Raw genomic sequence first — 27358 nt, forward strand, 5'->3', positions numbered from 1 at the left:
GCCGCCGTGCTTGAAAATGTCTGGACCCCTAAGGTTGTGCAGGTGTGCTACCAAACCACAAGAAGGCCTCAGACATTAGCTTGTGATGTTGACTCAAGGACATGAGAGTCCGGAGTAGCATGGACATCCAAACTATAAAATCTTATGAATGTGTGCGGAGAGGACCAACCTGCCGCATCACAAACCTGTTGTAAGGGGGCACCCCTTGCTAAAGCACTAGAGGAGGCGACCCCCCTTGTGGAGTGAGCTCTAAGACCTATAGGCGAAGCTTGACCGCGCGCCTCATAAGCCAAAGCAATAGCATCCCTGACCCAGTGAGACATGGTCTGCCTGGTGGCAGCTGCTCCTCTGTTACCACCACCATAACAGACGAACAGTTGCTCCGACTTACGCCACTGGCTAGTGCGGTGGACATAAGTCTGAAGAGCACGGACTGGACACAGTCTATAAGATTTCTCCTGCTCCGGCGTTATGAACTGCGGAGGACAGAAGGCCTCTAGAATGACCGGATGTACAGCCGAAAACGGAACCTTAGGCAGGTAATCAGGATGAGGATGCAGAATCACTTTCACACTCCCTGGGGCAAAGTCTAAGCATGATGGTGAGATAGACAGAGCCTGCATATCCCCAATTCTCTTCAAAGAAGTTATTGCCATGAGAAAAAAACATTCCCCTTGAGCTGGGTGGCCATCCAAGACTGCTCCCCAGCCCATCAGGGAGGCATCTGTCGTTAGCAGTCTGCAACGACACGGTGCCCCTAGAGTGGGACCCAAGGCAAGGAACCGGGGTCTGAGCCACAGAGATAGTGTACGAAGCCCGCGGCGCGTCACTTTTATTTGCCTTTGAGGATTGGCTCTCGGATGAAATCCTCTGGCTTTTAGCCACAACTGAAATGGTCTCATGTGTAACAGCCCCAAAGGAATCACCGTGGATGCTGAAGCCATGAAACCTAACATCTTTTGATACTGACAAACAGTGTGATCCTGGCCTAGCCTGACCTTGCTCATGGTCTGCTGAATGGTCTCAATCCGAGCGGGAGACAGTTGTGCCCGCATCGTGATCGAATCCCAAACGATCCCGAGATAAGTCGTTCTCTGGGCCGGACAGAGAACACTCTTCTCGGTGTTGAGTCTCAACCCCAGAGAAACTAGATGAGCTAACACGATGTCCCTGTGTTGTAGCGCCATCTCTTGCGATTGGCTAGTATCAGCCAATCGACGATATAATTCAAAATGCGAATGCCCTGGAGTCATAATGGAGCCAGCGCTGCATCCATGCATTTTGTGTACGTGCGAGGTGATGAGGCTAGGCCGAAAGGAAGAACCCGAAACTGGTATGCTTCGCCCCCGAAAGCGAACCTCAGGTATTTCCTGTGTTGTGGCAAAATTTCTATATGAAAATATGCGTCCTTCAGATCGATCGTGATGAACCAATCGCGATGCCGAATTTGCGACATGACCGTCTTGACGGTTAACATCTTGAACTTGAGTGCTCTGATTGTACGGTTTAAGCCTCGAAGAATCAAGATTGGACGCACTCCCCCACCCTTTTTGGGAACTAGGAAATATCTGCTGTAATAGCCTGACTCTCTCTGTGGAAGAGGAACATGTTCTATGGCCTCTTTGCCCAGAAGAATTTGTAGTTCTTGAGACAGTACCTGCATCAGCTCCGGTTTCACGGAAGTGGAGACCACGCCGTTGAAACGTGGAGGATGACGAATAAATTGGATCCTGTATCCTATCCGTACTGTGCTCAACACCCATGCAGAAATGCCTGGCAGAAGTTTCCACGCTGCCAGACTCTCTGAGAGTGGTACCAATTTCAGTACTTCCTTTTGAGGGGATGTTAGATATTCCAGTGCTTCCTGCTGTCATTCAGGACACGGAACATCTAATATCTCGCTGGAAACCCCCGCCCCCCGAGGCACAAGAAGCGGCGGGGATGGAGGGGTTTTGTGAGGGTAACGGGGTGGAGCGAAAAGCTCTCGAGCGCGCACCACCCCGTGAGGGACTACCCCCACCAGCACGGGCGCCATAGCGTCAGGACTTCTTCTTATTAATGAAAGTCCTGAGGTCTGGCTTGGGAGGTTGCTGAGCACGGCGAACCTGTCCCCAATCCCTACGAGGGGGATGACGGTCTGCCATGCTCTGCTTTTTAACCTCCCTGGTTTTTGAAGGACCGGGGCGAGGCTGGGTGGCTGATGGCCCCTCCCCTTGAGTGCGGCGAGGAAGAAATTGAACGAACGCTTCTTCATGTTTCTTTACTTCCCTAAACCTGTCAACGACCGTATTAACCGAATCGCCAAACAGGCCAGATGGAGAGATAGGAGAGTCTAAAAGAAACCAAACGTTCCTTCTCTTTAATGCCCGTCAAATTAAGCCACAGATGCCTCTCCGTGCTGACTAAAGCTGACATCGACCGGCCAATGGCACGAGCCGTCTGCTTTTGCTGGTCGCCTGGAGAGACAAATCTGTGGCCCGACGAAGCTCAGCGAATGCTTCCTCGTCGATTGTACTGCCCACACTCAAGTCCTTCAACCGGTCAGCCTGGTATGCCTGTAACACTGCCATAGTGTGCAGCGCAGCACCAGCCTGACCTGCAGCTTGGTAAGCTTTACCCACTAGCGATAATGTAATTCTACAAGGTTTAGTGGGGAGAGTAGGTTTCTTCACCGAGGATGCAGATTCAGGCGAGAGATAGCTCACAAGCGACTCTTCAACCTGAGGCATCTCTGAATACCCCCGCGACTTTGCATCCACGATAGTTGAAAAAGTCAACGTCGAGGGCACAAAGATGCGGGAAGTATATGGTTTGCTGCATGACTTCGACAGCTCATCATGGAGGTCCTCGAAAAAGGGGAGAGACTGATGTTGCGGTCTCTCTCTCCTACCACCCGACAGAAACCTATCCTCCAGCTTACTACATTTGGGGGTCTCTTGTTCATGTGGCCAGTCAAGCTGCAGCCTGTCCACCGCGCGAGTAACCACCTCGAGCAGCTCCTCGACCGATTTCCTCTTGCGAGAGGAGCGTTCAGAGGCGGCCTGCTCATCGCCCGAAGACTCAAGAGATATATCATCCTCCTCGTGAATCGAAGAAGAAGCACCGGAGCGCGCTTCGAGATCACGAGAGAGGATGCATGGATCTGGTGACACTGTAAGCGAAAGGGACGGGCCCGTCGCTCGCTCGTCGTCATGCAGACCCGCACGAGAGCCCTCCGACGAAAAGGTGGGTGCGGTCTGAAAATAGTCCAGACGAGCACGAAGCATCTTCACTGAGAGCAGCTCACAATGCTCGCACTCGCCCGTCTCTAAAGCCAGAACCGCGTGCTCTTCCCCCAAACAAACAAAACAGTAATCATGCGTATCCAGCTCATACATAGGACGAGAGCATGGAGGAACACAACACTTACTGTTTCGTTGGGTCATCGTACGAAGATCTGTAGTAGACAAAAAAGAATCTTCCTGACGCACACATGCACAGAATGATCTGAAGACAAAAGACCTGTTGATGCACCTGTGGCTTATCTATTTATAGCCCCGTGTTGCGGGCGCGCTCAGATGACGTCATCAACCGAGGCTATATTACCGCCGGGTCAATTCTATCGACGTGTTACACACATTATTCACAGCTGGTCACGAACAAGACGTTTCCCAATGCGCTGAGCAGCGCAGCATCGACTGAAGCTTTCTAAAGGGAACATCCAAACCTTGCCCCTGATTCCTTCAAGATTTTATGGATTAATATAAAAAAATTAATTAACATGACAATACTTTGATTTTTTTTTCTTGCAAATGCAAATTGTATCAAAATTGGTGTTTTTGGAGTGTGTGTGTGTAGTTTAATTTGTAGAACAAAACATCAAAGTAGAGTCATGTTAATTTTGCCACTGTCTTTACTTTACGAAAAAACACCATTATATAAATCCATAAAAAATCTTGAAGGAAGCAGGGGCAGGGTTTGGATGTTCTTCCTTCACCCTCTCTATTAGACAACTCTAAACAATAACAGGGAATTGACGCCAACTTAGAATTGATGGCCTGTCCCAGGTGTCCAGCAGTTGCCTTTTTATGGCGTTTCATGACAGCATCTGCAAAACAAAACAATAAAGATGATAAAAAAACATTTGGATTAGTCAGTTGTTACTTGACATGATTCTGGTCAAGTGTTTATACCCTTAACCCTTAAGGTCACTGCACACTATAGTCGGATATTTTCACACATTAAAAAATAAATACGACCTCACTTTGTGTCAATCACGTTTACACAATACCTCCGAAACTTGTTTCTGACATAAAAAAATATTGGATCTTAACCACTGAAAGAAGACTAGGACATACGCCGCGTTTCCACCGCTGGAACTTTACCCAGGAACTAGGGACTTTGGGCTGGTACTCGGTGTGTTTCCACAGTAGGAACCAGGATCTAAATAAAGTTCCGGGTAGAAAGTCCCTGCTCACGAGGTAGTACTTTTTCAAAGGTCCGGAACTTTCGGGGGCGGGACTTGAGCGCTAAACATCCTGATTGGTTGAGTTCACGCAGCATTGTGATTTCAACAACCATTTATTCGGATAATTTTCAAACTATTACTGTTATTGTATCACGAAATGTAGTTTTAAAAGTATTTCAGGCGAGAATGTAGTTGTTTAAAACTCAAATCTGTGGTTTATTTATAAAGACAGCGCCTATTTAAAAATGTGTTTCGCCGATTTCAGAGATGGTCAGCTCCACGCGATCAGCGGAAGCTCAGAGCTTATGTATCCTCCGAGAGCAGTCTGAACTCGGCTAGTCCTTCTGAAATGTGCTGCTGGCTCTGATGTCTTTTTAGTGGTTAAACTTAAAATATAATTAGTTTTGTGTAAATCTAACAGGTAATCTTTGGTCTTCATTCAATTGATCTATATGTTAAAGGGTTAGTTCAGCCAAAAATGAAAATTATGTCATTAATGACTCACCCTCATGTCGTTCCAAACCCGCACAGTTTAAGATATTTCAGATTTAGTCCGAGAGCTTCTGATCCTCCATTGAAAATGTATGTACGGTATACTCTCCATGTCCAGAAAGGTAATAAAAACATCATCAAAGTAGTCCATGTGACATCAGAGGGTCAGTTAGAATTTATTGAAGCATTGAAAATACATTTTGCTCCAAAAATAACAAAAATTACGACTTTATTCAGGATTGTCTTCTCTTCCGGATCTGTTGTGAATGCGACTGCTGTGACTGTTGACGTATGATGCTGCTGACATGTTTTCTGGTGCGCCCAATAACAAAGATAACACATCAGTGTTCCGAAGATGAACGGAGGTCTTACGGGTTTGGAACGACATGATACAATTTCATTGTATTGTAGGCTGTATATATACACATTTCCCTGAACGAAGTACATTTCTGCGGCTATTATTATGTTTAAATGAAAACGAAAGGAGGCAGTGGTATTTGATATCATAGCCTATTTCATCTTATTGTAAATATACAGTGAGGAAAATTGCAGTAGCCAAGGCGAGCTGACTGATGTTAAGTACGCTGTTGTTTGCAGAATTACCAGACTTGCGTCGTTTTGTCCGCGGGAGATCACACTCCCGAGTCGAACTCACATAGTCCGAACTACCGAGGAAGCAAGTCCAAAATTTGCGTACTCTGTATTGAGAAACACGGGCAGGCTTACGTCACCAGACTATTTGCCTAATCTTCACGGTACTTTAGACCGCGGTGGAAATGCTGAAAGCAACAGGTCTGTGGGGGGAAAATAGTTCCTGGGCAAAAAAGTTCCTGGTACAATTGTTCCGGGTAATTTCGGTGGAAATGCGGCAATAGACATGACTTTATGGATATACAGCAAATGTGGGGGAAATTATGATTCACACTGGTGCACTTCTGAATAGATGTATTATAGCAAACCGGGTTTAATGAATCTCACACCTAACATACAGCATTATGGTCATTTCACACTGCCACCAATTTTGTTTTGTTTGGTCAGTGCGTTCACCCTGTTGTATGGCTGAGTATGGCAAGTGTGAAAAGTTAATTTGCAAAAACTGATAAATGCCATTTTTTTAAAAAAAATGTGTATAGCACGTATAGCACGATCTGAACCCTAAATATCTTTGGTCAAAAAATCCGGTATTGTCCACTTTCAAGGCATAATATAATTCAATATAATTCAAATATTAACAATGGTGGTTATAAATGTAATGTGAAGCTTTTACATTCACAATGCTCATTTTGATCTTGGTGGTGAAGTGTGCAGAAAATTCTGCTGGACTGAAATTTAGTCTTTGGTGAACAGTTTTCAAGAGTGCAAATAAGATTTAAGTTTAAAGCACCTTTCAGACATGTGTGAGGTTTCCACAAGCAACAAAGTCTACTTGAACAAACACTTTACTACATTTAAAGTTTAGAAAATCTTACTTATAATTCCCACCTTCACCATCGATCTGGCATGGCAGATGACCATTACAGACTGTTTCACTTTGAAGTGAGGCACAGTCACAGTACTCGGTTCTGTCTTACCAGTATTAATTTTCATTTCAAAGCACTATTTTATTATCATCTGTGTCTCATTTTGAATTATGTTGTACGTCTCTGGTTGTAGTGTCCTCAGTGCAGTGTTAAACAGGATGGCCTTGTAAGACATACAGGACTCAAATATTTGATATTTATTTGACATATTTTTAATATCTGATAAACTTCTGAATGTTTGAGGTTTTTCTTACTAGTCAGATGGTTCATAGTGCCTGGAGAAGTTCTTCAACAAGAGGTCCACTCCAACTCTGCTGCACGGTCAAGAATATAGGAAAATAAACAATGTGTCACATAGCCAACAATACGTAGTATACAATGTCAGATTTATTAGAAATAAACTACAGCAGAGGTGAAATGCAGAAAAGAGAAAGAATAATGTACAGAACCTACAAAAAATCTTAAGAAAAGAGAATTTACGTTTTTAGGTTTTAAAGATGCTTGATGATAAAGGTGAAATATATTGTATACATACATATAAACGGGTATATATCGTTTAGATTTGTAATGTTTTTTAATGGAGTCTCTTATGCTCATCAAGGTTGTATTTAGTTGATCAAAAATACAGAAAAATAGTAATGTGAAATATTATTGCAATTTCTAATATTGGTTTCCTTTCTTATTATACTTTTAAATATAATTTTTATAAATTTTCTTCTGTGACGCAGCACTGTATTTTCAGCATCATTACTCAGAACATCATTCTAAGTTATTATCAGTGTTGATAATATTATCAACTGTTGTGCTGCTTAATATTTTTGGAACCTGTGTTCCATAAATAAAATAAAAAGTTCAAAACAACAGAATTGATTCAAAATAGAAATTTTGACAATATTCTAACAGTATCAATTTTTATCCATTTAACACCTTAATCCCTGCTGAATAAAAGTATTCTAAAAGTTTCTTTAAAAAAAAGAAATGTACTGACCAAACAGTAGTGTATATTTAACACACACACACACACACACACACACACACACACACAAAAATATATTTTAAATATTAGCATGGCTTTACAGGAATCAATTATATTTTAAGGTATACTCAAATATAAAACTGTTATGTTAAAATTAAAACAGCACAACTGTTTCCAACACTGATAATAAATCAGCATAATTTAATGATTTCTGAAGGATCATAATGATGCTGAAAATTTAGCATGGCTTTACAGGAATCAATTATATTTTAAAGTATATTAAAATATAAAACTGTTACGTTAAATTTCAATGATAGTCTATTTCACAAAATTACAGTTTTTTCCTTTATTTTATCCAATTTTTTTTATTATCTGTTCACATCTTATTTTTTATTATCTGTGTGTTGTTGTTGTCTCTGTGTTCTGGAAGCTTGTGACACTAAAACAAATTCCTTATATGTGCAGACATACTTGACAATAAAGCTCTTTCTGACTCTGATTTGCGTGTGTGTAATAGCTATACAGTAGGCCTAATACAGTACAAATGGAAATGCTTATTTTTCAATTAAAGATAACTTATAGATTTAATGGACTGCTTTGGGTGCTTGACACTTCATTGGTCGTTTTGTTTAAGAATGATATTCAAGGTTAAGAGTACGCTGTAAGTTATTTAAATATAAATTGTTTCATCTAGGTATTTAACAACATTACCTACATTAAAGAAAGACGACTTTCCTTATTTATTACGTCTTCCCTTAGGGTAAAATGCACGTTTTCTTGCATGGCTGGATGTTGGAATCACGTTGTTTGCATTCTCCCAGACTGATTAGCTGTTAGCTGAAGTCGAAACGCGGACGTTAAAAAACCTAACTCCGTTAGCGCGAGTCGAGCTCGCTGTGAAGCGGGAGCGAGCAGCCGGCAGAGGATTCCGCTTAGTCTTAAAGCCTCCCTCGAACAGCTATGCTCACAAATCAAACACTTGTCAAAAAAGAAAAATAGATTCTCAGCTTAGAGTTTGGTATTCGTATGGTCTAGGTGGTCATACGGGATATGCCTTAAATACGGGACAACTGCGTTCCATACAGCTTTCATAATGCTTCTTTGACCCCTTAAATACAGGATGATACCATATTATACAGAACGGTTAAATCAATTAGCTTTTTTTAATTCATCCATTAACAAATTGCCAACAAAACATTTACAAAGCTATAAAAAAAAACTCATCTACACAAAATATGTGATTAAAATCCCAGACTTTCATAAATAAGAGCTTAAATCTATAGCTAGCTTACCTCTTATAGTTAGCCTCTGTTAGCTCACGGTTGTGATGCTAACGGACTTATTCCCATGACACTGTAAAGTAAATATTCAACAGAAGCGTGTCAATTACATGTAAGAAAGTGTCAGGAAAACTTGTATGTATTATTTGTGTAATTTTAGGGACTAAACTTACCTGAAAGCAGTAAAAACAACAGTGAGAGACGGAGAGATTTGCTACTTGTCAGCTGAGTTGCGGCCCCGTTTCCATGGTAACTCCCTCCACTCCAGTTTAAATGCGCCTCGAATGTTCAACGCGCGCGCCCATCAAACACATTACACAGCGTTTACATAGTACATAAAATTATAAAGTCCTGACACTTGATAACATATTAAGTTGATAGTAGGCCTAAAAAAAATAATAATAAAATATCAACAAAATAAAATAAAATAAAATAAAATAAAAAAAAAAATAAAAAAATTAAAAATGGTAAACAGTGTAGAAACAAAATGCATTGCTGCACTGCAAAAACACATTGATTAAAAGTTATTTGAGGCATGAATATAATTTAACACACTCGCAACATATGTATTTTTAAAATAGATTTTCAAAATATATTTCAATATATTTAACAGTGCTTCACATATATGTGAATATATTACCTTTCCGTATGGGGTATCTCTGCTCTGTAGTGACTACAAACTGCTCTCCAAATTGTTGGCTAATCGGTTAGCATGGGTGATGAATTCTGTCATCAATCCTGATCAGACCTACTGTGTTCCACTGTATTCCACTGTGTTCTACTGTGTTTTGCCAAAAGTTCACTGATTACATAAGATTTCTTAAGATCAATGGGGGTTTATGTGCTCCTTTTAAAGTTCATAGAGGTGTTAGACAGGGGTGCTCATTATCTGGCATGCTCTATTCTTTAGCGATTGAACCACTTTTACAGCAAATAAGGGCTAAACTACATGGTATATGTTTGCCAAACTTTAAGGATAATCTCATATTGTCAGCTTATGCTGATGATGTGATAGTTATGATTAGCAGGCAAAGAGACATACAGGTTTTGTTAAAACTACTCACAGCCTTTAAAGTTTTATCTTCTGCAAATGTAAACTGGAGGAAAGGTGAAGCATTATTATTGAGTAAATGGACAGAGCGAAGACCAGAACTTCCAGAGGGCTTAGTTTGAGGAACAGCGGGTTTTAAATATTTAGGTGTGTTTCTGGGTAATGATTTAAAAGTGCAAAAAAATTGGGATGGGGTCATTGAGAAAATTAAAGGTCGCCTGGAAAAATGGAAATGTTTAACTCTGAAGATGTCGTACAGAGGGCGAATTTTAGTAGTTAATAATTTAATTGCATCCTCATTATGGCATAAATTTGCATGTATCAATCCTCCCACTCACCTGTTAGCTAAAATCCAGGCTACTTTAGTAGATTTCTTTTGGGATAAACTGCATTGGGTCCCGCAGAGTGTTATCTTTGCCAAAAGAGGAGGGTGAACAAGGCTTAATACATTTGCAAAGCAGGTTAGCAACCTTTCGGTTGCAGCGTATCCAAAGACTATTAGTTGGTTCAGCTGATTTTAAATGGTGTGCCGTGGCTTATGTGATTTTACACAAGCTTGAGAATCTGGGGCTGGACAAAACACTTTTTCTGTTGGACTCCATGAAACTGAACACTTCTGGTTTGCCATTGTTTTACAGGAACATTGTTAAGGTTTGGAGTCTTTTTGTTTTTAATCAAACAGAAGAACAACAGTCTCTTTATTGGCTCCTGGAAGAACCTCTAGTTCGGGGAGCACGTTTGGATTTATCTCCCAGACAGCAAGCAGTTTCGGCCCAGATCCGGCCCACATCTGCCCCGCATGGATTTCACGTGGGCCAGATCTGGGCCGAAACTGCTTGCTGTCTGGGCTGCCAGTGGACTGTACCCAGGACTTAATAAAGCACTGGTGGGTAACAAAGTCATCACCTTGGGACAATTATTGGAGTCAGCAGGACCTGATTTTAAAAATGAAGAAACAGTTGCTCAACGGTTGGGTTTCAGATCTACTCGTCTAGTTAAACAGCTATTATTGAAGTGGCAGGCCGCACTTAAACCAACGGAATGGTCTTTGCTCTCTAGTTTCCGTGATGGCCTCAGTAAGCCCAATCCCACAGACTCCTTCCCTCGTTTGTTTCTTTCTGTGAACATATAAGGTTTTTCAGGATTTTTTTTAAAGTCTGTTGAATCTCTGGATGTAGAGTTTTTATCTTGTATGGGGAAAACACTGTATAAGTACTGTGTGATCAGTTTTAACAAAAAAATTGTTAGATAAGAAGGTTGACACCCCATGGCGTGATTTTTTTCAAGTTAGATGCAAGTAGAAAACCTGAATGGAGGGCATTGTATAAACCACCATTGATCAAAAGAGCTGGTGACTTGCAGTGGAGGATCCTTTATGGTGCCATTGCAGTCAATTCTTTCATCTCAGTCTTGAACCCAGAGATTGGTGCTGAATGTCCTTTTCGCAATGAGAGGGAAACCATTTTTCATGCTTTTGTGAACTATGCTAGATTGAATGTTTTGTTTTTGTTTTTAAGAAATGTTTTCACACGTTGCAGTGAAACCTTTTCTTTGGAAGTGTTTATTTTTGGTTTTAAATATGTAAGGAAAAGACGATTTTTTTTTTGTCAATTGTTTAATTTTATATTAGGTCAAGCCAAGCTGGCTGTCTATATAAGCAGGAAGAAGAAAGTTGAACATAATCTGGAACAGAATATAGTTGTTTTTTTTTTTCAAATATGGTACAAGCAAGGATATTGATTGATTTTAATTATTATAAGCATATGGATGATCTTGACACATTTGAAAGTATTTGTTGCTGTAACGGTCTTCTGTGTTGTTTGTTTGAAGCCGACCTGGTTTTTACATTTATGTGATTTGCTTTAGGCATCAATAATGGTTTTAATTGTACTGTGATTTTTCTACTTGTATTAAAGTTTTGTTAAAAATCAAAATTCTCTCTCTCTCTCTCTCTCCTCGTAAAGCATTTATTTATTTATTTATTTATTGGGTCGTTTCTTTCTTCCACTCCACACTCCAGACCAGTAGGTGGCAGTAATGCACATTTTCGCTGGTTTGCCAAAACGCTAGAAGAAGAAGAAAAAGAAGACTTTTATTTTGGTTTGACGCCGTGACGTCATAAGTCTGCTCCCCGCGTCTGTGATTCGGCTGAGGAGAGGTTTGTGTTTTTAATCATCTGAAGTGTTTAAATAATTACAACCAATTTATTGTACAGATAACTATTGTTTAATTTACCTTCGTAACACGTTACCTAACACTAAAAAAACATTTCTTCGTGTAAGTTAAGCTTATCTGCATGAGTAACAGAACAGTTGTGTCTCATTTCTCTCCCTGAGTTCTGAATCACTAGATTGTAAACACGAATTCGCTCCCTAGCAAGTAGTGATGGAGAAACGGAGCTCTTTAAAACTAAACTGAACCCAATTTGTAGCAAAATGATTCTGTTTCGAACGACACAAACGTGTAGTGAAAACAAACCCAGCAAATGTTTGGATAAAAACGCGGAATATACTGTCATACAATAAGAAATATAAAGCACAAGTAAATGCTAAACTTCCTGTATACTTTGTGTCCTTTGGTTTGAACTGCGTGTTTTGAGCGGTGTGTTTGTCTAGTGCTTGAGGAGCTGATGGAGATGTAGTTTTGACTTCTCTTTCTATCGGTTAATTATTCCCTTCTTAATCACGACAGACTGTCCAAACACACAGAACCATGGCGTTTATTAAAGAGGAGACTGTAGACATAAGGATTGAAGAAGTCTTCTGTCTCAAACAAGAGGATTTCGAGGAACTAACAGGTTGGTTTTCAATCTCAAAGCATCTGATTCTTATTAAACCGTCATCATGAGTTTGTTGTGACTGGATTGACAGAAAGTCCAGTAGAGTATAGTCCAGCTGTTACTTCTGTCACCATATCATAACACATCTGCATTAATGTATAATACCCATCAGCTGCTACTTTGGCTGAACGTCAAATAAAGATAGATATAATAAGGACAGGAAGAGGTTTTAGAGAGTGTAGGGGTGTAACGGTACATGTATTCAGCATGTGTACCTAACAAATCATTCGTTTTTCCAGGAAATTCAGACAATAAATGCTGATGTGGCGAGACCGATCATTAAATTCTAACACCTCCGTGAAGCTGGCCCTCCACTCAACGCAAAATAGTTTGTGCCTGTAATATTTTCGTTTGTGCCGCTTCCGTTTTTAAAACATTAGACACTGAATTATAGACGATGACGTCGCCAGCCCCCCACACGCTCCAGATTTACACCAAATAGTCTCAGTTGTTTGTGCTGGTAATATTTTAGTTTTTCCTACTGTCTCTTTTATAAACTGATTAATGTAGCAAAACACTGGCAAAAGTATTGATTATGAATGTGTCGTTTTCCTAATAAAAGGCCTTAAAAAGTCTTAAAATGTCTTAAATTCAGATTCAATAGGGCTGAAATATTTTTGTTCACATTATCGCTAAAATATCTTTTATATAATGTAGGGCTGCAACTAACGATTATTTTAATAATCGATTAATCTGTCGATTATTTTTTCGATGAATCGGATAAAAAACAAGAAAAGCATTCATTTCCAACCCTTTATTCAAAAACAGAACTAAAATCTTTAGAAAGTGCACAAACATGTTTCTCCTTGAACATCCCTGAGCTGTTATAATAATAATAATAAAATAAAATAAAAATGGACTAACACAAAAAACATACACATGTATGCTTTACATCTGCCAAATATATAGACTTTTTTTTTAATAAAGTGCCACTTGAGCTGCCAGAACAATAAATAATTTATAAAAAATAAAGAACAATACAAATCAGAAAATTTAACAGGATTTGTTTGAATGTCAGAACTCAGAACTTGTTCTCTACACTACACTGCAGACGCACACACTCACAAACTCTCACACTGACACACACACACACACATATACAGACACACACACACACACACGTACACACTCTCTCTCTCAAGTTCACTTGAAGCTTATTCATTAAATTATAGTAAGTGCAAGGTTCATTTATACACCAAGTGCTATAAAAGAACTTTAAAATTAAATTAAAAAGTACAACACACACAAATATATTTGTCAATAAAAACCTATATGGGACAAAGCACAGAATATACACTGCAAAAAATGCTTTTCTAACTTAGTAGTTTTGTCCTGTTTTCAGTCTAAATATCTAAAAAATCTTAAATCAAGATACATTTACTAGACACATGAAATAGCATAAGAAATAAAAAAAAAAACAAAAAAAGAAAAATTATCTAAAAAAAAAAAAAAATCTACCATGCTAATGGGGTAAGAAAAATAATTTTAATGAGATATAATCTCAAACAGAAGTTTTAAGCATCACTTAATTTTCTCATGCCATTTTTCTTGTCTAGTAGCCTAATCTTGATTTAAGATTTTTTAGATATTTGGACTGGAAACGAGACAAAATTACTAAGTAAGAAAAGCTTTTATTGCAGTGTAGCTATACGTGACAACAGATTGAAAAATGAATGGTCCAAAAAAGGCGAGTGAATAAAAACATGTCTTTAGTCTTGCAATGCAAAGTGCAAAGTAACTATACCACCCCTGCTTTACTACTGTTATTAACGAGCTAACGCTAACTTGTCATGCTTGTCAAGCTGGATAACGAGCAAACACCAGCACCAGGGACATTACGTTCCTCACTTCAAAACGGAACAAAAGTAGGATTCTGTAGTGACTTACCCTGCTGTTGAACTCCCTTCCTCCTCATCAAAGACTCCAACATGTTTGCGTTTCAGGTGCTGGATCATTGCCGTGGTGCTCCCGTGCCATGCCATGTCGCGTTTGCATATTTTGCAGTTAACACACACTTTTTCTGTTTATTTAGTGTGAAGTGCTCCCACACCTTGGATGACTTGGGTCGCACGGATTTATCTGCCTCTGCCGTGTATCTTTCCTCTACCTCCGCCCATTTTTCACACTCCTTACTTGCTCACCCCCTTCTATAGCCCTTTCCCAAATGGCACACTCCGGACTTGTGGACTTCCTCAGAGTCCACACTTTGGTGACGTCATGTAGAGCAGACCTATAGGGCCCTTGGCGTGTGTCCACGAGGCCAGACTCGATTGTCACACCGGAAATAACAGTCTGGTTGTTTTTTGACAGGAGTTTCAGATGAATTTACAGGTTTAAATATAAATACTAGGTTTACATATGACTCAGTAAAGCCCTGACATTCGGTTCTATTTATTTAATGAATCCTAATGCGATCGTATTATTCAACACGCTATTATTATGTTTGAAATATCAACCACTTGTCGATGACCATAATGTTTGTATAAACTGTAGGTAACAACTGGTAAAATGTACACCTAGGTCATAAAAACCATAATGATACCTACACTATTAAACTATTTTCTTCCCAGCCATGTCATCAATTGCTCTTGAGCGAAATCTCCTCCCATCTGTTGTCTGATTGGCATTTCGCAAGGATTCCTGGGTAGTTAAAGTGTGCGGCGCCTGCATCTATGCGGGCTTCGCGGAAGACCGCTTCAAGGGTACAAAGGGGGCGCTGCTGAGCACACTTCAGAGCGTTAAAATGCTGAATGGGACGCCATACGGACTCATAGACTCGGCGAGCACGCGCAATTTAAGTCCATGAGACCGAAAGTCCACATGAAGTGCGCCATTTGGGACAGGGCCTATGAGGCGCCAAACTCTGCTAGCATCAGTGCGCGAGAAAGACCGAGTGTGTTCACTCCGCTCCGCGCTCAACTCAAGTTTTTATTTTATTATTATTATAATTTTTTTTAATAATATTCAAACGTCTCCGTGTCGCACGACAACAAATCGATTATGAAATTCGTTGCCAACTCTTTTAGTAATCGATTTTTATCGATTTGTTGTTGCAGCCCTAATATAATGTTCTCAATAATAATGTAGGTCGAGCTACAGCTGACCAGCTTTCCAGCTAGTTTACTTTTGTTTTTTACTTACCCGACTGGACAAATAGCCTGACTAAAATTTAAGTGACAAAAAAATAACCAGCGTAGCATCGAAACGCGGTAATGATTCTTCTGATTTTATTACATTCGGCATAAACAGCGCTTGATAATGTATTTCTGGTATCAAGGTTTGTGAGAGACTTCAGAACAAACGAGCGTGACAGCACACATAAAGAAGCTCAGAAGAAACACACTTAGGTAAAAATTCTAAATGTTTAGTTTATTATAACATGATATAGTTAAGTAACACCCTGACAAGGGAGCTATTTTGCTGAATATTTTTATGATTCCAAATGTCCCATTGGTTTTATTTCAGTAAACAAGTAGTCAGGTAATTATTAAATTTCTTACATTTTAGACACAATATTTTCTCTTTTTGTTCTATTTCTACAACAAAAATAGTTCAGAACAAAGATCACAGCAGAAGTACCTAATTCTCTAAGCAAGACTCGGTGGTGTTTTGTTACTGAATGATTCAGCGCTTTGAACGAATCGGTTGAATGCCACAATGACTCACTCATTAAGTGACTAACCGCCACCTACTGGTGGTTTAGTCTGTTTAAAAGTGTGCATTTTCCCCCCAACATTTCTTATTTGTATATCCAAAAATTTATTTAAAACATCAATCTCATAATATTATTTATTGTAGCTGTAATTTTGCAGTTTAAATTATTTAATCTGACTGGTAGCAGCCCTATAGTGTATATTTAATTTATTGATCAATTGTAATAATTTGACATGAAAGATGATATTTACATATAAAAGGTTGAAAAAGGTCTTTGTAAAGGTAAATAAAAATATGCAGATTTAAGTATGTAAAAGCTGATCGAACACTAAAAATATTGCTTCAGAATAAATAGACCATCTCTTTTGTGGGGATATTTTGTATGGAATATTGTCTGCTAATATGAAAAGTTCTATAAAAATGTTAAATGAACAGTATATTATAGTAATATAATTTATGACAGCGATGATGTTTTGTTTTATTTTTACATTAAACACATTAAATATTACATATACTGTATGTATGCAATATAATGTGTATTTCCATTGCAGGATTAGGTCTCAATTTTCATATATGGTGGTATTAAGAAGGTCTTAAAAAGTCTTAAATTTAGCTTGTTCATATCTGCAGAAACCCTACATAGATTTCTGATGTCTGTGAGCCGGTTCATTGTTGTGATGCGCTCCATTCACGGAGACCGTATGAGACGACAGGAAGCACATCCAGAAATTAGTATTTTAAGTTATTTCCACAGAAAAAAAAAAATTCAAGGGATTGCGCAGTCGCCTCTATCATACAGTAAGCGTGATAATACTCCCACACTCCTCCTGAACTCTTGAAAGGTGCCTATATAGTGGTTTAATAATTCATATAAAAAACTAATAATAATATCCTGTTTTGGTCATATTTACTATTAATTGCCCAGCTTCTCCTATCAATGATCTAGCACAGAGATGGTTAGTTCTCAACTGACGTGTGGGAGAAGCATTACTTCTAATTTGACCAAAGAAAACTTGTTAAAATTGAATTTTTTCTACATTAATTTGTGCATTTTTCAAATGTTTATTAAAGGTGCAAAAAGTCACAAATAATTCAGTATTTTACTTTTCTTGGGCAGCTTTTTTTATGTACAGTTCTATTTTCAATTTTGATTTTTCAGGATAGCATTTAAAAATACTACACTATTCTTTTTTAAATTTGTTTCACCATGGTTAAAAAAGGAAAAACGAATAAATGCAAAAGTATAGGCTACACGGACTTGGATACAGTATTGCATGTTTTATTAACGTGCACAGAAACGAAAATAGGCCTATGAATATCAAGTCTTTACTTTTGTTATTTTTTTGTTTCGGTTTTGTAAAGATATAATGAAATAGGCCTATGTCATTTTTCTTAATTAGCCTAATTGAATGAAAATGGCTACTAACAATTAAGTAATCGGGACTATTTCATGTGATTTGGTTTGCCACTTGAATTTTACTTTATTACTTCAAATGTAGGCTATTGTTAAAGGCAGTAGCAAAAATGAAAATACTACTGCCGCAAACCATCACAAACAAGACTATTTGGGGTAAATTTGGAGGATGTGGGGGGTTGAGTGACTTCAGAATAATCACTAAATAATATTTTAATATCTAAAAAACCAAAGCAACACAAACTAAAATTTTTACAGCACAAATGGAGCACAAACGAATGAGACGGTTTTGACAAAGTTTTGCATTGGGTAGGGGCCCAACTTCACAGAGGTAGTTCTAATGCATCCAATTCAGTTCGGCAACGCTTGACGTCACTACATTCAAAGTAAACGATAGGCATTGACGCCCCATGTGAATAATCCGTAACGACAGCGCGGAGCGCGAGTGTGTGCGATCATCCCTTCATCTTTAGCCTACTTTAACACATTAACCTAATTTTAATTTTAATAATGAAAAAATAACACAATTTAAATATTTTAGTGCAGTTAAGGCAGTGGCCCCGCCCCCAGACCTGTACGTCATCTTACATTTCATACTGTTGACAAATATGATACAGGGTAACAACTTCATAAGCGCAGTTATGCCCTAAAATTCAAGATATTGGGGCAAAAATTCTCATAAGCATATATTTATATCATATGATAAGCGATATCACACGAGCAATGAGAGCAATACTTATCTATCACACAAGTGCTGTTTATGTCCGAATACCATGAGTGCAAATGTGATTTTAAACAAAGGTTCAGTAAATAAGACGGTAATATTGTTTTATATTTTAAACACAATGTTGTCTGTTTTTGCCAATAAAAAATTACCTAAAGCCACAGCAGAATTGTTGTGCGTCTCCAAGCAACGCATCTGTGCTTTGTTTCTAAATGAATCCGTGTTTTGAATGAATCGTGTGAACCAATGATTCAAAGGCCCATTCATGAAGTGAGCTGTTTACTCAGTTCCTGAATGAATCAGCCATTTGAACGATTTATAAAGAGTATTATTGTATTATTTACTTTAAAATAAAAAGGGGAAAACCTTGAAATGGATATTTTCCCCTAAAAAATTTAAATTACATCATTTACTCAAACCTGAATGACTGAATGACTTTTGTGGAACATAGAAGGTATTTTGAAAATTTTTGATAAAGTTGTTTTGGTTACCAATGACTTTCATTGCATGAAGGGAAAAAAACTGAGATGTTTCACAAATTATCTTCTTTTATATTCCATTTATGTAAGATAGTTGTAGCCTATACGTTTGTGTAATAAACTTTGTCGATCCAGATAAAATATTTATTTCTTAAGCTACTATTGTTAATGTCTACTTCCTGTCTACATTACATTCTCATTTAATAAAAATAGCTTTAAATAAGCTTTTGTGGGTATTTTCAAAGCCAAATGAAATAAACAAAAAATTAAACTAATTGACACATCATGTAATTAAATTAAAAATTTAAATCGACTGAGCCATAGAATGAACATCTCACGTAATCGCTAAATCAGTGTTTTAATTGCAGAAAGACATCAAGACAGCTTGTAAACAAAATGTCACACAGCATTTAATTTAGACTACCTCAGGCTGGTCATCAGTGTACACATCTAGTGAAAAACTTTGAGAAATATTAGACTATATATATATTTAATTATATTTGGCTTGACCTGTTAGTGATGTCTAAATTATTTAATGTGTTTAAATAAACCTTTTATGAAACAAGTTATGACAGCCACTGTGTAAATGATTATATTTCAACAACAAATATAAATTGTATCATCTAGAAGTGAATTAAAAAATGGCATTATGTGCAATTTACATTTTTGAATAGGCTACAAAATTTTAATTTGAATGTTGGTTATTATAGTTAAAATTAAAAAGTAATTGAATTTAAGAATTTAATTTCAATACCAGTTCCTGAACAGTACTTTTTTCGATACCAATATTAAGTCAATTTAAGATTAAAATTGTCTAAAAAAATATTTGGTTTTATTTTTTCAGCTTGTTGACATTTATACTGAAACTTAAAATAGTTTTCATTTTCCACATCTTCTAGGCTACGGCTACACTAGTGCGTTAAATGCATAGCTCAGAACGAATCATCATTTCTATTAATTTTCCACTTATTTACTGATGAACATTAGCTGCTTCCAGTGCTTTCTGCCTGTGTTTTCTCTTCCGTGATCACTGTTTCGACTCGGAGGCTCTTTTCTGAAATGCTGTGGAAACACCAGTATGGATGAGGATGATTTTCATTTAAAAATGCAATTTAAAATGAAAATGCTGTAGTGTAAACTTAGCCTTGCATTTATGGGGTTGTGATGCTTACACACTACAGCCTCGGGTGTGAGCCACGTTTCTGGGTGTAACCTAGTGCTTTTCCTTTATGCCTCACCAAAGCCAATCACCAGCACTTGATATAGGCATATCAAGCATGCTTACTGGCTCACTGAAACAAAATATAAAAGATGTTCTGAGATTACATGCAGCAACTGTTTCAGTAGCTAAGTGTATATGAGATTGTACAACATGTTGTTGGTTTTAAAGGGTTAGTTCACCCAAAAATGAAAATTAGGCCATAAATTACTCATTATTGTAAGTCATTATTGTATATGACTTTCTTCTTTCAGACGAATCCAGTCAGAGTTATTTTAAAAATTGTCTTTGATCTTTCAAGCTGTTTGATGTCACTCAGCGGGTGTTGCACTGCTTCAGTCCAAGAGAAGTGTCTCACACGGCTCCGGGGGGTAAACAAAGGCCTCCTGTAGCCAATTGATGCGTTTTTGTAAGAAAATATCCATATTCAAAACGTAATAATCACTTGAATCTAGCTTGCGCTCACTGTTGTAAATGAAGCAGTTCTGGGGCAATGACGTATGAGGTCAGGTTTGCGCATGCGCCGCTCAGAAGTGAAGAACGCGGATATGCAGCGGCGAGATCTAAACAAAACAACGGTCACTAATTAGAAGTACAAGACGAGGATTTGTAAAAAAGAATGTTGGAGGATTTCGATATAAGCCAAGAGAAGACTGATTTTCCTTTGCTAGAGTAAGGAAACTTTGCTTCTTTTGATCCTGTAAACAAACGTTGGTTTTCACGAGACAGCGCAGCGCTGAGCTCCATACGTCATGCTCCCGGAGCTGCTTCTGTGTACAACTGTTGGCGCAAGCTAGAGTGCACGTTTGACGAGTGACGCAGACTTCTATATATTTAACGACTGAACAACTACTCAGACAACGATATAAAAATGTTCGATATAGTGCACAATATAGGCACGTTCTACGAGTGACGCAGACAGCTCACACGAACACGTGCTGAATTGAGTGCTGTGCCTGCCTGTGATGTGGAGATTGTGAATAATTAAAAAAATAATAATATTAGTCGAATTTAAAATAAACATTTGCATTTGAATGTTAGGAGTGTGTCAGGGAGCGTCATCAGTGGCGCGCAAGATGCGGTAATGTAAGTGACGTTGCATTTTAATGTTTTATTAGTCTACTCTAGCCCACGAGATGCGCCGCTGCTGCGTTATGCATTTTAAATATTAGAGAAATATAGAAGCTCAATGCAAAGAAGATCTTGATTAGGTTAAAACCAAAACCAAGCCATACACAAAGAGTGCATATTCAGCACATTTTTAGACAGACATTTTTAAATGGATGTGCTTTTTATTAAACTTCTTTTGGACTGATGCAGTGCAACACCCGCTGAGTGACATCAAACAGCTTGAAAGATCAATGACAATTTTTAAAATAACTCTGACTGGATTTGCCTGAAAGAAGAAAGTCATATACACCTAGGAAGACTTCAGGGTGAGTAATTTATGGCCTAATTTTAATTTTTTGGTGAACTAACCCGTTAATGTTTTACATGTTTAAATGTTTGTCTTTTTCTTTTTTGCCTTAGACCTGACAGCAATTAAAAAGGAGAAGGAAGTGCTGAATAAAATGAAAGAGAAAGATCAGCATGAAAATCTTCATGAATTCATAACTGAAGAAAAATCCTTCAATTGCTCACAGACTAAAAAGACTTCCTCACGAAAAAGAGTTAAAAAAGCGATAGGAGCTAGAAGTTGTTTAACCTGCTTTCAGTGTGGAAAGCTTTTCACTAAAAAAGGAAGCCTTAACAGGCACATGAGAATTCACAGTGGAGAGAAACCTTACTCATGCCCTCAGTGTGGAAAGTGTTTCGATCAGCCTGGAGATCTTAAAATCCACATGAGAATTCACACTGGAGAAAACCCTTCCACCAGCCAACAGTGTGGAGTAAATTTCACTCAAAAAGGGATTCTCAATAGGGACATGAAAGTTCACACTGGGGAGAAACCTTACACATGCCCTCAGTGTGGAAAGGGTTTTCATCAACATGGAAACTTTAAAATCCACATGAAAATTCATTCAGGAGAAAGGCCTTTTACCTGCCAACAGTGTGGAAAACAATTCAACCGAAAAGTAAACCTTGAAGTACACATGAAAATTCACACTGGAGAAAGACCTTTCACCTGCCTTCAGTGTGGAAAACACTTCAATCAAAAAACAAACCTTAACAGGCACATGCGAATACACACCGGAGAAAAGCCTTACTCATGCCCTCAGTGTGGAGTAAGTTTCACACAAAAAGCGGTTCTCAATAGGCACATAAGAAATCATACTAGGGAAAAGCCTTACACATGCCTTCAGTGCGGAAAGTGTTTTGATCAAAATGAAAAGCTTGAAGCACACATGAGAATTCACACTGGAGAAAGACCTTTCACCTGCCAACAGTGTGGAAAACACTTCAATCAAAAAACAAACCTTACCAGGCATATGAGAATTCACACTGGAGAGAAGCCTTACACATGCCTTCAGTGTGGAAGGAGCTTTCATCAACATGTAAATCTTAAAGTACACATGAGAATTCACAAACGTGAAAAACTTTATTCATGCCTGCAGTGCGGAAACAGTTTTGCTCAAGAGGGAAACCTTAACGTCCACATGAAAATTCATACAGAAGAAAACCCTTCCACCAGCCAACAGTGTGGAGTAAATTTCACTCAAAAAGGGATTCTCAATAGGGACATGGAAGTTCACACTGGGGAGAAACCTTACACATGCCCTCAGTGTGGAAAGGGTTTTCATCAACATAGAAACCTTGAAGTCCACATGAAAATTCATTCAGGAGAAAGACCTTTCACCTGCCAACAGTGTGGAAAACACTTCATTCAAAAAACAAACCTTAACAGGCATATGAGAATTCACACTGGAGAGAAGTCTTACACATGCCTTCAGTGTGGAAAGAGCTTTTATCAACATGTAAACCTTAAAGTACACATGAGAATTCATTCAGGAGAAAGGCCTTTTACCTGCCAACAGTGTGGAAAACACTTCAACCAAAAAGTAAACCTTAAATATCACATGATAGTGCACACTGGAGAAAACCCTTTCACTTGCCATCAGTGTGGAAAACGTTTCACTCAAAAAGGAAGCCTTAACAGGCACATGAGAATACACACCGGAGAGAAACCTTACTCGTGCCATCAGTGTGGAGTAAGTTTCACACAAAAAGCGGTTCTCAATAGGCACATAAGAAATCATACTAGGGAAAAGCCTTACACATGCCTTCAGTGTGGAAAGAGTTTTGATCAAAGTGAAAAGCTTGAAGTACACATGAGAATTCACACTGGAGAAAGCCCTTTCACCTGCCAACAGTGTGGAAAACACTTCAATCAAAAAACAAACCTTACCAGGCATATGAGAATTCACACTGGAGAGAAGCCTTACACATGCCTTCAGTGTGGAAGGAGCTTTCATCAACATGTAAACCTTAAAGTACACATGAGAATTCACAATCGTGAAAAACTTTATTCATGCCTGCAGTGCGGAAACAGTTTTGCTCAAGAGGGAAACCTTAATGTGCACATGAAGATTCATACAGAAGAAAACCCTTTTACCTGTCAACAGTTCACAAAACTGGAAAGAGGTGGAAAGAGTTTTGATCAAAATGAAAAGCTTGAAGAACATATGAGAATTCACACTGGAGAAAACCCTTTCACCAGCCAACAGTGTGGAGTAAGTTTCACTCAAAAAGGGATTCTCAACGGGGACATGAAAATTCAGACTGTGGAGAAGCCTTACACATGCCCTCAGTGTGGAAAGGGTTTTCATCAACATAGAAACCTTAAAGTCCATGTGAAAATACATACAGGTGAAAGGCCTTTTACCAGACAACAGTGTGGAAAAAGTTTTAACCGAAAAGGAAACCTTAATGACCACATGAGAGTACACACAGGAGAAAGTCCATTCACTTGCCAGCAGTGTGGAATGAGTTTCACTCAAAAAGGAAGCCTTAACAGGCACATGAGAATACACACCAGAGAGAAGTCTTACTCATGCCCTCAGTGTGGAAAGAGTTTCACTCAAAGAGGAAGCCTTAACAGGCACATGAGAGCTCACACTGGAGAGAAGCCATACACATGCCCTAAGTGTGGAAAGTGTTTCATTCAGCATGGAAACCTTAAAGTCCATATGAGAATTCACACTGGAGAAAAGCTGTAATTAATCCCCTCAGTGGGAAAGAGTTTTGATCAACATGGAAACCCTAAAGTCCATATGAAAGTTCACACTGGAAAGAGCCCTTTCAACTGTCAACAGTGTGGAAAATGTTTTAACCGAAAAGGAAATCTTAATCTTAATCTTAAGAGAAGCCTTTTACCTTTTACCTTTTTACCTGCTAACAGTGTGGAATTTCACTCAAAATGAGATGCTTAACAGGCACATGAAATTTACACCAGAGAGAAAAGGTTTTAATCAGCATAGTAACCGTACAGGGTTAGTTCACCCAAAAATTAAAATTTTACTCACCCTTGAGGCATCCTAGGTGTATATGACTTTCTTCTTCCAGACAAATCCAGTCAGAGTTATATTAAAAATTGTCCTGGCTATTCCAATCTCTGTCATTGCAGTCAGCAGATGTTGCAGTTGCACAGTCCACAAGTCGTCAAATAAAGCATGCGCATTCATAATAAAACGTGCCTCACACGACTCCGGGGGGTGAATAGAGGCCTCTCGTAGTGAATTGCGCACGCACTGTGCATACGTACTACGTCATCCGCCAGAACAGCTTCCGCGTACGACAGATACCCGAAGTGAGAGAAAAGTGTTTATTATGTTTAAAATATGGATATTTTTCTTACAAAAACGCTTGCAGGAGGGCCTTTAATCACCCCACGGAGCCGTGTGAGGCACGTTTTATTACAAATGTGCACGCTTTATTTTATTTATCTTATTTTTGTAAGAAAAATATCGATATTCTTAACTTAACTTAATAAACCTTAATCTCTAACTTCCGCTAACTGTCATATGCACTTTCACAAGAGAGTGGTGTCCACCAGATGATGTAGGACATAGGCAAACGCTTTGACGAACACGGAAGTGACGAATGTGGAAGCGCAGAGAAGAGAGCAAAACAAAACACCAGTCATGAATTAATAGTACAAAACGAGGATTTGTAAAGGAAAAATGTCGGAGGATTTCAATATAAGCCAAGAGTACACTGGTTTTTCTTTGCTGTAAACAAAACTTGTTTCTCGCAAGACTAGCATATTCTCAACGGAGCTTACGCTACACCTACATCATACATCATCCGCTGGACACCACTCTCTCGGGAATGTGCATACGACAGTTAGCCGAAGTTAGAGATAAATCATAGGGTATTTTTTTATTTTTGGGTGAACTATCCCTTTAAAGGAAACGTGATCATTTACATGAGACTTCACAATGCAAAAAGGTATTACACAGGCCTTCCAGAGTGATTAGTTTCATATATCAAAGAGACCTGAAAATATGGAGTGTTGCAGAATGTTTACAAAAAAAAAAATCAGTTATCAGTTATACATTCATTCTGGAGGCTATTTGTGTAAATGTTCTTTGTGTGACGTCATTACTCAAATAAATACACACTGTAATTTTTTCTTATAAAAAAAAAAAAAAGAACTGCCCAGGGAAAAAAAGATCAACAAGAAAGAATATAAAAGTATTTTTACATCCCAGGACATAGTATTACTATTTGTTGTTGTTGTTTTGTATTTTATCGCCATACTGTGTACATACTGTGTGTAAGTAGGTCTCTCTCTTTTTTCTTCCATGCTGTTATGTTGAGAATTGTAAATACATACCACACTTTTCCTTGGAAATTTTGAGAAATCTTGTCCTCTTTCCTTTTTTCTTTTTCTTTTAGTTATTCCTCTCTAACCCTGCACTGAGGATAGGACATGATAATTGGGGGCTTGTCTCTTTACAACAACTGGAAACGTTAATTTAAACGTAAATTATTTTTTTCCCCCTCTCTAGGCTTGTGTTTATGGGGTGCAGTCTAACATGTGTTAATGCTTAGTTTTTAAATAAACAAATTTTTCAACATAATTTACCTTAATTCTACATCGCTCTGTTTCTTCTCTTATGAACACTCTGATGATTTTCTGGTTTTATGAAGCCCCTCCCACAGAATTACACAATGGGATTGGTATGTTGTGATTTGCTAAACTGCGTTTAAACTGCACATTCAGAAACGTCACGCCCCTTACCTCAGAATGTAGATCTACAGAGAATGGTCAAAGCGATGGAGATACTCATATAAGGTGTGCACGACTTGAAGCCGCGCTGACTGATCAGTGTATGACATCAATGTACCACAAGAGTGAGTCAAAAGCATAAGGAGCCGCCTGCTCTCTAAAGCTCACAGAACTTTGATTTCATTCGATCGGTCTGAGCAGTGCAAACCGAGCCAAAACAATGGATATTTTAGGCAATATAGAAATCCTGGCCAGGACGTGTCTGGGAAAAATGGCACATGTGATCACTAGGGATGCATCGATCCGATACTCTGGATGGGTATCGACGCCGATCCAAGCTTTTTGAAGGGATTGGATATCGGCGATGTATGACCGATTCAAATTCAATACTGTTACCAGTGGTTGATGAATGAAAAGCAAAAAAACAATGGCCTACTTTAAAACTATAATAATTATTATAAGAATACAATTACTTATTTTAAAACATTGCCTTAAAAAATTAAATACATTTAAAATATGTTGCGCTGCTTGCGCAACCACATGTGAGTGTGACAGGCAAGTTGAGTCGGAACCTAAATATTTTAACCTTGAAACATCAGCGAGTAGCACTGCAAATTGTAATATTTGCGAAGCCAAAGTTTCAAGAGGTGGAAGTAGTGTTTCGACTTGCAGTACAACAAATTTAATCAAGCATCACGCAAAAGAACACGACGAGTTCACGCAAATCGAATGGAAAAAGGATGTCAAAGCAGCTGACCTTGACAGATGTGTTTCACAGGCAAGAAAAACTTTCAAAGTAGAACCCTAAAGCTGTAAAAATAACAGAAAAAGTACTTGAATTCATTGTTCTAGATGATCAGCCCCTCTCTGTTGTTGAAAACACTGGTTTTCCGTCGCCTCATGGAACATCTGGAGCTGCGATATACACTCACCTAAAGGATTATTAGGAACACCATACTAATACTGTGTTTGACCCCCTTTCGCCTTCAGAACTGCCTTAATTCTACGTGGCATTGATTCAACAAGGTGCTGAAAGCATTCTTTAGAAATGTTGGCCCATATTGATAGGATAGCATCTTGCAGTTGATGGA

General features: G+C 38.5%; 1 protein-coding gene across 1 annotated transcript; it reads left to right on the forward strand.

The window, feature by feature from the left end:
• The first annotated feature begins 11784 nt into the window (after nucleotides 1-11784).
• Nucleotides 11785-27270, forward strand: LOC109080716 (zinc finger protein 91-like). Its single transcript, XM_042722826.1, has 3 exons — nucleotides 11785-11924; nucleotides 12458-12563; nucleotides 21626-27270. Exons 2-3 carry the CDS (start codon nucleotides 12479-12481, stop codon nucleotides 24250-24252), a joined length of 2712 nt encoding a protein of 903 aa, XP_042578760.1. The 5' UTR covers nucleotides 11785-11924; nucleotides 12458-12478; the 3' UTR covers nucleotides 24253-27270.
• The last annotated feature ends 88 nt before the right edge of the window (nucleotides 27271-27358 follow it).

Source organism: Cyprinus carpio, chromosome B4 (genome assembly GCF_018340385.1).
Source record: "Cyprinus carpio isolate SPL01 chromosome B4, ASM1834038v1, whole genome shotgun sequence".
NCBI classification, from domain to species: domain Eukaryota; kingdom Metazoa; phylum Chordata; class Actinopteri; order Cypriniformes; family Cyprinidae; genus Cyprinus; species Cyprinus carpio.